Genomic DNA, 12,691 nt, shown 5'->3' on the forward strand with positions numbered 1-12,691 from the left:
CGCTACTTCATATTAGCCCAACTTCCCTAGAGGACTCCTTTAAATTTGCCCATGTGGTCTCTCCATGTGCGATTTTCCTGACCTCCATCTTCTGGGCCAGTGAATCTCTTCTGAGAAACACGCTATACTAAATAAAGCCTTTACGCCTGACCTGTGGTGGCGCAGTGGATAAAGCGTCAACCTGGAATGCTGAGGTTGCCGGTTCAAAACCCTGGGCTTGCCTGGTCAAGGCACATATGGGAGTTGATGCTTCCTTCTCTCTCTCTCTCTCTCTCTCTCTCTCTCTCTCTCTCATTCTCTCTCCTCTCTAAAAATTAATAAAAGTAAAAATAAATAAATAAATAAAGCCTTTACTATTCCATACTTGGTGGCTACGCCCCTTCCTTCCTTCTCAGCAAGGAAAAATACCTTACATTTTGGTGTCCAAACCCTGGAGGAGTTTGAAGTCTGCAAGGACCGCTCCTCTCCTCTTCCTCTTAGAGAAAGAACCAGGATCTCTGACCTTCCACCCACTTTGGCTCAGGGCGCAGTAAGTTTCCCACCTCCAGCCTCCCCCCTACCCGCCTCGGTTCTTTCCTCCGAGAATCCCTATCCGAAATCGCACCTGCATCAGGGAATTCTTTCTGTTCCGAGTTAGTGTGGGCCCGTGGAGATGTCCCAAGCACACCCACTTTACCTTATCCATCTGTGGCTAGAGCTTGAGTTTTGGGACACTGATACTCATCTCTGACCACTCCGAGAACTGAGGGTGACCATGGGGGCAAAGGCATCTAAACCTGACTCTAAAACACCCCTGCTGTGCCTTATCCAGAATCTCTCAAACATTGATCCTTCCCTAAAAATGTAGAAACTAATCTTCTGCAGCATAGCCTGGCCACAATACCCACTGGATGACCAGACCAGGTGGCCTCAGGAAGGGACTTTCGATTTCAACTTCCTTACTGATTTACGGAACTATAGCCAGGACGCTGGAAAGTGGTCAAGAGATCCATTATATTCAGGAGTTTTGGCATCTGCGTTCTCGTCCTAAACTCTGTGCTGGCTGCTCTACAATGCACATCCTCTTGGCCAGAGAAATCTCAGCTAAACCCTCCGCTCCAGATCTCCCCTCCTTTGCCAACTCCCCTGAGGAACTCTCTTCCCCTCCTGCAAGGCTCCCTCGGTCCTAACAGACTCCTCCTCCCCTCTTTGCTAGATCCTGTTTCCCCACCTGCAAATGCTGCTTGCTCTCTCTCTCTCCTCTCCAGTCAGCGCTCACACCTGATCTCACTCCAGGCCACAAGAGGAAGCCAACCTCCTATGCCCTCTCCGCGAGGTGGCTGGAGCAGGAGTTGTTTGGGTTCATGTGCCTTTCTCCCTCTCTGATCTGTTTGCAATCAAAAAGCGCTTGGGCTCTTACTCTTCTAATCCTACCAACTATACCAAGGAATTCCAATATCCACTCAGACATATGACCTCACTTGGCATGATCTCTATATTATTATGTCTTCTACCCTTACCCCCGACGAACGGGATCGAATCCGGATGGCGGTGCAAGCTCATGCAGATAAGGTCCATGCCTCAAACCCTCAAATGCCGGTGGGCCCAGAGGTGGTTCCTGACACGGACCCCAACTGGAAGTACCAGACAGAACAAACAGATAGGAGACGACAAGACCAAATGATTGAATGTCTTATAGCTGGCATGCAGGGTGCAGCACAAAAGGTAGTTAACTATGACAAACTAAGGGAAATTACTCAAGGACCTAAGGATAATCCGGCTCTCTTCTTAGACCCTACTTCCAGTGCCAGGGCCACTGTATTAGCTACTCACTTTATTTCCCAATCGGCCCCAGATATTCAGAGGAAACTTAAAAAGGCAGAAGAGGGCCACCAGACCCCTATCCAAGATCTGATGAACATGGCACATTTAGGGTTTTTAACAGTCGAGAGGAACAGTGCCGGGGTCCAGCCCCGGGGGGGATCCAGGGGTCCCACAGGAGGAGACAGCGTCGGCGAAATCGAGTGAGAGAGTCGAATTCTTTTCTTTCTCTTTATTCTCTGGTTAGCATTTACTGCCAGGCATCTCTGCCAAATGCTAGTATAGCTCCCTTTTTATATACATACACTGAGTTACAATTACATGATATTAATCATTGCTTCTGTTTCACTATGTTTACATGTTTCCGGATAGCAGTTAATTTATCTCTATAAATTACAAACCAGGTAACAAATCATTCAAAGTACAAAATAACTTGAATAGCGATAACAACATCGGTAAAAGCTTTTAAGGTATTAGTACTAATAGTTAACTAACTTTACTGTTGTTGTGAGTCAAGGGGCAGAGAGAGATTAGCAGACGAAATCATTAAGGACTAACAATGGACCACCGCTTGCTCAGGTAAATGGCTTTGAGTTTATGCAGTGTCCTACTTTTTCTCACAAGATTCTAAAAGGCTTGCCTATAAAGAAATTGACATAACATTAAGAATAGCTTTCACCCAAAGATATACAGAGTGCACTTGCAAGATAGCCTAGTAGCAACATAATTTCAGAAGACATTAACTGTTATTACTTCTATGGATTCCCCTACATTCCTCTCATTATCAAAGAATTTTGGAAAGTATGTAAATCTCATGAGAACATCTCATTGAGAAAGCCTAGCAATTGCCTTTAGTTAAAAGACAATTCTCTTAGTAAAACATTCTTTTCTTGCCGACTGCGCTCTCATCCTAGGCCACACAATGGGCCATTCTACTACACCTTACCTAAGATACTATTGTCTAGTCAAATATTACTTATTTATTATATTTAAACACTAGTTAAGTTCTAACTCTGTTCTTCTCAGAGTGTACCACTATTTGCAGATCAAATAAGCAAGAAGAAAGGAATGTTTCTCTACTCTATCGCATGAAAAGGCTAGGGAGGAAAAATGTTGAATTAAGTGAAGGCCGAAAGGTGCTCTGTGCACAGCCACTGCCTCCTACCTATTCATAAGTCACAATCTATTCTTTCTAACATGATTAAGAAGAAATTCTCCTACAAACTTAACCCTTTACGAGGGATATCATAGCCAGCCTCTTATGTCTATGAGCCCAGTTCTTACAGGCTTACAGGCTTTTCTGTGGAACTCATACCCTCTGTCTCATTTCCAAAGAAATCACTACGAATCTACAGGGAAAGCACGGTACTATTATCCCTGTGCCATAAATAATAGCACACACCCAGAAAAGGGGGGATATAAGGCCAGATTAATTCAAAAAGTCAAAGAGGGAAGTATCGTTGTGTCTCTCCTTTGGGTGACTTCGTCAACCCGCAGCCATTGGTCTTCTCTGCTGTGACTTTGTCAATCAGCAGTTTTTGATTTTCTTCTGCTGTGACCTTGTCAGCCAGCAGTTGTGGGTCTTCTCCTGCTGTGACCTTGTCAGCCAGCAGTTGTTGATCGGCTCCCGACAGAACAGGCCAAGGCTGAACACCATGCCCACATGCAGAAGAAGGTAACACTCCAAATTCAGGACTTGTGGCAGCTCTAAGGCCGGCAGAGCAACAAGGGCAAGGCACAGAAGGTGCTCGACCTAAGTCCGGGCCACAAAGAGGATCCCCACCAGGAGCTTGCTTTAAGTGTGTCAAGGAGGGCCATTGGTCCCGGCAGTGCCTCTGCCCGAGGCCGCCCACAAAGCCCTGCCCTAAGTGCAAGCAGCCCAGTCACTGGCGGAGCGATTGCCCCCTTTCGGCAGCAAGCTAATCCTTGACGTCTCTACGTGGAGGACAGGCCTACTCTGTCTACTCTGTCTATTCCCATCTACTCTGAGCGCAGATGGGAGGCTAAGCCAGCCAGGCGGGCCCATCATTTGAATTCCTAGGCCTCGTGGACCACTGATGCGGCCCGGGCTCGGAGACCCCCATTAGTCTCTCTGAGCCACGGGTGATGCTACAGGTAGTGGGTAAGTCCATCTCATTTCTTGTGGACACGGGGGCTACCTTCTCTGTTTTGCCTTCATACTCTGGACTTCTAGTTCCCTCACAGGTCTCGGTTATGGGAATGGATGGAACCCCTAATTCCCCTCTTTGCACACCACCTCTGACATGCAGTTTGGACGAAATCCCCTTTTCACACTCGTTCTTAGTCATGCCATTGTGCCCTGTACCCCTTCTGGGTTGAGACATTCTACACCAGGAGTCCCCAAACTTTTTACACAGGGGGCCAGTTCACTGTCCATCAGACTATTGGAGGGCCGCCACATACAGTGCTCCTCTCACTGACCACCAATGAAAGAGGTGTCCCTTCCGGAAGTGCTGTGGGGGCCGGTTAAATGGCCTCAGGGGGTTGCATGCAGCTCGCGGGCCATAGTTTGGGGATGCCTGTTCTACACAGTCTTGGAGCCACTATCCAGCTGACAGCATCTTCCCACCTACTCCTACCACTCTTGACTGAAGACTCTCCCACTACCACAGATCAGCCTAACCCAATCACACCTCCGATTCCACCAGATATTGTCAACCTTCAAGACTGGGACACTTCTACCCCTGTGATAGCAACCCACCACCCACCTGTACACATCCGCTTAAAGAATCTCTCCCAATTTCCATCTAGGCCCCAATTCCCTATTTCAGCAAGTCACTGCCAGGGCCTTAAACCAATAATTACCCACTTAAACTAACGCTTACTTATCCCCACGGACTCTCCCTGCAATACCCCCATTCTTCCTGTTCGAAAACCTTCAGGAGCTTATCGCCTCATACAAGACTTATGCCTAAACAGTGAGGCAGTAGTAATTCCCCTCCATCCTGTAGTCCAGGGGTCTCAAACTCAACTCAGCATGTGGGCCGCAGAGCAAGATCACAGCCGTTCGGTGGGCCGCACTAGGTCTACAAAAGGCAACTGTTACGCAACACTTTTCTCACTGCAGTTGAAAACAAAAAAAAATCAGTACAACAAGCACAATCATACATGCAGTTTACTCAGTGTCACAAAACGACCAGAAACTGTAGTTCGCATCACAACTGCTATTAACTAAGCTAATATCTAGCTAGGATGCTAGAGAAATGAAAAATACAAGTAGGCCCCTAGGCTTACTTAATTTTATCCAAATATTTTGAACTTCATGGATTAGTCTGCGGGCCGCACAAAATTGTTCAGCGGGCCGCATGCGGCCCGCGGGCCACGAGTTTGAGACCCCTGCCCTAGATGGAACTCAGATCATCTTCAGTCTCCAACCACCTACCACTGCTGATAAGATTCTTTCTTTCCTCGGTCTAATAGGCTTCTTTAGGTTCTGGATTCCCAATTTTGCTCTCTTAGTCAAACTCCTCTACGAGGCTGCAAAAGAGACTCCCACGGGACCTCTCACATCCCCCAACACTGTCAAAAGGGCTTTCTCTACCCTTAGAGATGTCCTCATCTCCTCTTCCCCTCTCGCTTTACCCAACTCCAGACACCCCTTCCATCTTTTCACTGATGAAAAGCACGGTAATGCTGTTGGCGTGTTAACTCAACCTGTGGGGCCCACATACCACCCCATGGCATATCTCTCTAAACGACTGGGCACCACCATCAAAGGCTGGCAGCCCTGCCTCTGGGCACTGGGCACAGTAGCTGAACTCACCAAGGAGGCTACTAAGCTCACCCTTTCCCAACCCATCACTGTCTTCTCCTCCCACAGGCTCACCGACCTCCTTTCACACAAATCTTTCTCTGTTAAGTCCTTCCTGCCTACAAAAATTTCACTTCCTGTTCATCGAAAACCCTCAGTCACTCTTTTACCCTCTCCCAGACTCAATCCAGCCACTCTACTGCCAGCTCCAAAAACACTTCCAGAACTCACCCACTCTTGTACGGAACTAGTAGATTTCCTCAACAGACCTCGAGACGGATTATCAGATTCTCCTTTAAAAGATCCAGATCTAATACTCTTTGTAGATGGGAGCTCTGTACAGGGACCCAACGGACAATGACGAGCAGCCTACACAGTGGTCACCACCTCCTCCACCCTAGAAGCTCAACAGCTGCCAGAGGGCACCACCTCCCAGAAAGCAGAGCGGATTGCCCTCATTCGGGCACTCACTCTGGCCCAGGGAAAACACACAACTATATATAATGACTCTAAATATGCTTTTTTTAAAAATCATCCTCAGCCACTCTGCCCTCTGGAAGGAAAGGGGCTTTCTCACTACCAAGGGCTCCCCCATAATCAATGCTACTCTCATTTCTAAACGTTTGCAGGCATTACAGCTTCCCACTGAGGTGGCTGTGGTACATTGTAGGGGCCATCAAACCTCTCAGGACCTGGTGGCCTGGGGAAATGCTCAGGCCAACGCAAGGGCTCAAAACCTCACCCTGGGAGCCTCCCCCACTCCTCTCATGTTTCTCTCAACCTCCTTAAAATCTTCCTACACTCCTGAGGAAGAACAGACCCTCCTCAAAAAGGGTGGAGATGGACTTGGTGAACATGTTAAGGACACTACTCTTTTATGGATTCTTGCTGTATTGGCCAAGAGTTTGCTTAAAGGCTTTTAATCACTGTAAAAAAATAGAAGACTGGATAAAGAAGATGGGGCACATATACACCATGGTATACTACTCAGCTAGAAGAAATGATGACATCGGATCACTTACAGTAGAATGGTGGAATCTTGATAACATTATGCAGAGTGAAATAAGCGAATCAGAAAAAAACAAGAACTGCAGGATTCCATACATTGGTGGGACATAAAAGCGAGACTAAGAGACATGGACAGGAGTGTGGTGGTTACGGGGGGTGGGGGGAGGGAAGGAGGGAGAGGGGGAAGGGGAGGGGGAGGGGTACAAAAAAAAACTACACAGTGGTCACCACCCTCAGTCACTCTTAGAGGGTGATGGAGGACGATCTCTCTTTTGGTGATGGGTATGCAGCAGAACTGAATGACAAGATAACCTGGAAATGTTTTCTTTGAATATATGTACCCTGATTTATTGATGTCACCCCATTAAAATAAAAATTTATTTATATATAAAAAAAAGGGTGGAGACGTGTGCAACCAGGGATGGATATTTCTCAGAGATAGAATTGCCTTACCAAAAGGACAGGCTGAAACTCTCCTTTCTGATATCCACTGTTCCTTACACATAGGGCCAAAAGCTCTCTATTAGTTCTTACAACCACTCTTTTTCTTCCCAGGCCTTCAGCAGACTATCAAAAAGGTAGACGCAGCATGCGCTGTCTGTTCCAAAGCCTCTACACAAGGAGGTCTCCGCTCCCCGCTTCCCTACTCATCAGCTGAGGGGGCATGTGCCAGGCCAAGATTGGCAGACTGACTTCACTCATATGCCCCCTCACAAAAAACTCCACTATCTCTTAAGTTTTGTTGACACCTTTTCAGGATGGATAGAAGCCTTTCCCACCTCTCGAGAGACAGCAGACACCATTGCCTCCATTCTCATTAAAAACATCATCCCGCAGTTTGGACTGCCGACTACCATCCAGTCAGACAACGGTCCGGCCTTCACTGCCCAAATAGTCCAGCAGGTTGCCACATCTTTCAACATTACCTGGAAGCTCCACATACCCTATCACTCTCAATCGTCAAGTAAGGTGGGAAGGGCCCATCGCATCCTGAAGAGTCAGCTAACCAAACTTTCCATCGAGACCAGGCTCTCGTGGCCAAACCTCCTCCCCCTGGCACTCACCAGATCAGGCAACCCTGCAAAACCCCACTGGACTCAGCCCCTTTGAGCTGGTTTATGGTAGACCACTCCTAATCAATTACAACTTACCTGTCAACCCCCCCCCCCTCTTGCCACGTACCTCCCCTTTCTGTCTTTACTTTACCATCTTCTCAGGGAACATGCGGACCAGACCCTTCCTCCCATAGGGGGTCCAGATGAAACACACCCGATGGTCCCCCTCCAACCAGGACACAAGAGTTCTTCTAAGGGAGCTCCGGCCTGGCTCCCTACAGCCCAGATGGACGGGACTCCATACGGTAATACTGACTCTTCCTACTGCAGCTAAACTCCTAGGGCAAACACCTTGGTATCATGTCTCTTGCCTCAAACTTGCTCCCATACAGGATTGCTGGGAGTCAGAACCACTGGGCCTTACTCGTCTGCAGCTCACCAAAAGACTGGGCCATGCAGACCCTCCAGTTGCTCCTGTCCCTCCCACCAGGAACCTGCCACCAGAGTGAGCTGAAGCAGGGAGCAATGCTGTTCAGTAAGACTGGCCTGATGAAAGAAACTTCAATCTCAACTGTCTGCAAGAAAAATTAAGCAAAAAACTCTCCTACAACCTGCTTACCTCCTAATGGCAGCCACCTATGCTTACCTGGGCTGCCCCTATCCTACCTAAATCTTCTAATTATCAGCGTATAACTCATATTTGCCTCTCTTTTTAAAAATTCTTATAGAACCTCACCAGCAAAGTTTCTCAACTCATGGCCAAACGGATGTTCCTCCTGACACCCCTCAAAGCCACCACTTTCCAATCTCCCCCTCCTCACGGCGTCTCTAATCAGCAGAAAGGAGCCAGATGAATAAGCGGTGCCCCTAATTAACAAAAAAGTTCAGAATGTAAGATACGTGAATAATGGGGGAAGGTCACGTGAGGAACCTGGGAACTTGGCTAGGACCGCACACAACCAAGGGCACCAAAAGAAACTTCCCAGGAGTCCTTGGGGAAAAAAGTGACTGTCAGCCAGTGATATTAGCCCAACTTCCCTATAGGACCCCTTTAAATTTGCCTACGCGGTTTCTACATGGGCGATTTTCTTGACCTCCATCTTCCGGGCCAGTGAATCTTGTCTCAGAAACACTCTGTGGTAAATAAAGCCTTTACTATTCCACACTTGGTGGCTATGCCCCTTCCTTCCTTCTTGGCGGGGAAAAATACCTTACAATCCACATCCAAGTTCCTCATTGAATTCAGGTGCACAGTAAAGAAACAGTGGAGACCGAGGATGGTGGGCCATTCTGTTTATTGGAGTCTCCCCAAGACAGGAAAGCCACGAGAAAGCCAAGGGAAAATCAGAAACCTGCTTTCCCCGGAGGGCACGGGATCAGGTGTAGCAGGAAGTGACCCCACGGATAACAGTCACTCAGATAACGTAATAATGGAAGGAGAATTTATTAAAGCCAGCGGAGGAGGTAGGGCTTGTAGCTCGAAAACACGAACTCCCTAAGTTGATTTTCTCACAGGTTATATATATACTTTTACAATATCTAAGCAATGGGCATGTGATTTCTTTGTTTAAGGTTTCCCAGGACTCAAGGAGAGGACAGGGAAAGATTTGGTGGCGTCAAAAAGGGGGAAAGGGTGGGTTTTAAGATCACTGGCCTTAGTTAGATACAGATCGTGCTATTCTTACTTTGTGTAGTAAGTGACTCTTAAGCACTCCTTGAGAGAACTATGGGATGTAGCTGATTCATCACTGCCTGATTCGGTTACTTTGCTGGGTCCTTTCTTTTGTATTTTATTCATTTCTTCCTTCTCAGGTAAGAGGAGGCCGGCCCCTCCTTCCTCACAGGGAGGAAAAAGAAATCCTGCCGCACCTTCCAGTGGTGGGGACAGAATCTTTCTTCCTCTTCTGTTCTTTTCTTTCAAAACTTCCTGGTGCAAAACCCTCTCCTCCTGCACACATTAGCAAAAACAATGGCGCTTCTCAAGCAGGAGTGCAACCCGCAATTTGCGATCAGCTGCCCTGCTCTGCGGGCCACCACAAACGAGGCAGCCCAGTGCCATTTTTAAACAATAAAAGTGAGCAAGGTAAATAAGCATAAGGTTTACAAACTCAGATGCCCAGCATCACACTCACTCACCTCAGCCGAGCGCCTCAGCGCGGCCGTGGCCATCGCCCTTCCACTCTTCGGAGTCCGGAGCGCGCGGGTGTGACGGGCGAGGAGGTGGCTCAATGCACTGCAGTCCCGGTCGGGCCCTGGAGCAGGTCGTTGGGCTGAGTCACGGAGACTCACACTCCCGTCTGTGCAGGAACGGACCACGATTCTTGAATCTAGCGTTTTCCTTCCCCACATTATCCAACGTGACTAAACGTTTCAGAATCGATGACTGATCTTGAGAGTCGACCAAACACCAGCAAGAAGAACCATGGAAGTCCCACTCCTAATTTCTGTGCAAGAGCGAAAACACCGTTTGCTCGTTCTTCTCTGGCGTACTCTGCGGTCGACGGCGCAGCGCCTTCTGGGTAATGCAGTTTCTGCAATCCAAGGCGGGAATTCTTTCTTCTTACAGCTGAGGCCAGGACACCCCCAAGTGTATTGCGGGAAATTCAAAAGTACCTGTCCAAAGACAATGGCCGGAATGCCTGACCAGGCGGTTGGACAGTGGATAGAGCGCTGGACTGGGACACTGAGAACACAGGTTTGAAACCCCAACGTCGCCAGTTTGAGTGCTGGCTGATCTGGTTTGAGCAAGGGTCATTTGTCTCGCTATAGCCTTCCAGTCAAGGCACATATGAGAAAGTGAGCAATGAACAACTAAAGTCCTGCAACAAAGAACTGATGCTTCTCATCTCTCTCCCATCATATCTGTCTGTGCCTCTTTCTCTTTCTCTGTTTCTCTCTGCCTCTGTACAAACAGAAAAAAAAAATGGCCAGAAGAAGCACGGTTATCAAGCTCTTTCCTTGCTTTGATGCACAGACTTTGCATTTAGTAAGGTGACCAACATTTTTACAATGAAATGGAGGATAAAAATTAATTGAAGAAAACAACATTGTAAATAAAAGAAACATTTTATTCATTGCAACAATAATACACTATAATATGATAAATGCATAATAAAAACATTTGTAATATTTTATAATGTAATTATGCTTACATGCCTATTAATTTTTAATAATCACTGTAAAAATAAAGTACTCATTAAATACAAATACATCACATTACATGCAATGGATTGACTCAGCATGGGTCAATTATGGACATTTACAGATTAGTCTTCCAATATCAAAAAGGAGGACGTGTAGGAGGACACTTTTTAAGGGAGGATGTCATTACAAAAAAAGAACTGTCCTCCCTGGAGGAGGACAATTGCTCACCTTAGCTTTAGGGTAAACAAATATAAATTACAATTTTTTCTTCTCTACAGATAATTTCTATGTAATAAATGCAGATGTGCTGATAAAAATAGGTAAAATACAGGAATGTCTAAAAAAAGTACAAAAAGTCATGGATTTAACCAATGACCATCAACCAATTACTTCAACCAAATACCCTCAATGACAGCTGGCACAATAGATAAAATTCCAGTGGATAAATGTAACATCAGATGAAAACCCTAAGAAGAGTTGTACTGTCAGTTCACTCAGGCCAGGGTTGTTCCAAAAGTGGATCTCAATCCTCAGCCCTCAGTCTTGTGTTCTTTGGGAGAAAGAACTTAGAGAAGACAACTGCAGAAGCAAGCACAGTGAAAGTTTATAAGAAATACAGTACATATTGAACAAAGAGAGTGTGGGCTCACCCAAAAATAAGTGGTCGTATGCAGTTAGGGGTTCAGATATTAATCCTGCTTGTTTGAAGATAAAAAAAAAGTTAAGAGACAGATAGATATAGAAGGTTAAGAACAGGTCTGGCTTCCAGCCTGGTGCATGGGCCCTGTTCTCAGTTTCTGGCCTGCCCAGTGTGGATATTGGGGCATGAACCCCAAATATACACCAAAAATATCAAGTGCTTTTTTATGCACTTTAGTAGAGGTAATAATTTTTTTAAGTGAGAAGGGGAGAGAATAGTACAGACTCCCACATGTGCCCCTACTGGGATCCACCCAGCAACCTCCATCTGGGGCTGTTTCTCAAATCCATTGAGCAATCCTCAGTGCCTGGGGCTGACACTTGAACAAACTGAGGCATTGGCTGCAAGAGGGAAAGAGAGAGGAGAAGAGAAGCCGATGGTCATTTTTTAATGTGTGCTGTGATGAGGAATCAAACCAGGGATGCTCATACTCCAGGCTGATGCTGTATTCATTGAGTCAACTGGCCAGGGCCTATTTCTAGGACACGGTTATGTGTGGCGTGCATGTGTGACTTACTTTAGCAGATGTTCTTGCATGTCTTTCTTCAGGATCTGCTCTTTATGATGTCAGGCACCTGCCTGTTTCTTGTTTATCAGGCCATTTGGCATGTGGCCTCTTCAAGCAGAATGTCACTGTGGGAAGTTGATTAAAAAAACCTAACATTATGTGCACTGCCTCAGTTGGGCCCACTATGCAAACTTAGTGGCACAAAACACAAGCTAATAGAAATCTCAGCTCTGCATATTCAGCAATGTGGCTAGAGACAACCTATATTTGATCTGAGGCCTCTGCCCCTAGTTTATTACACACAATGTGGAACATGTTGACAACATCAAAGAAATGCAATTATGAGCATTCCTGAGACATGCAGGTTTTGTTCCAGTGTAACCAAGTGAATAATGGCAATAAAACTAGTCATACTAATGTGTTGGTTCCCCAGTGCATATAAAATTTATGTTCACATGCTACAGAATTAAAATCTACCTAGCATGCCTAAGCATTATGTAAAAAAAAAAAAAAGTTAAGAGACAGATAGATATAGAAGGTTAAGAACAGGTCTGTCTTCTCTAAGTTCTTTCTCCCAAATGTTCATACTTTAATTAATGTTCATACTTTAATTTAAATACTTATTTCTAAAATTGAAAACCATCATCTGAGCCTTCATTGAGTTATAATCATGTTGCAGGTGGAGGGTCTTACCTTCATGTTTA

At 46.2% G+C, this 12,691-nt stretch overlaps 1 protein-coding gene across 1 annotated transcript in view; it reads right to left on the reverse strand.

Moving 5' to 3' along the window:
• LOC136399486 (zinc finger protein 547-like) overlaps nt 1–10,062 on the reverse strand; it is a 33,547-nt gene extending 23,485 nt beyond the window's left edge. Inside the window, exon 1 of the mRNA XM_066374692.1 lies at nt 9,772–10,062. Coding sequence (XP_066230789.1) covers nt 9,772–9,984 — 213 coding nt within the window. The 5' untranslated portion in view covers nt 9,985–10,062. The remainder of the gene's footprint in view (nt 1–9,771) is intronic.
• Nucleotides 10,063–12,691: the final 2,629 nt, after the last annotated feature.

Source organism: Saccopteryx leptura, chromosome 3, assembly GCF_036850995.1.
Source record: "Saccopteryx leptura isolate mSacLep1 chromosome 3, mSacLep1_pri_phased_curated, whole genome shotgun sequence".
Classification (NCBI taxonomy): Eukaryota; Metazoa; Chordata; class Mammalia; order Chiroptera; family Emballonuridae; genus Saccopteryx; species Saccopteryx leptura.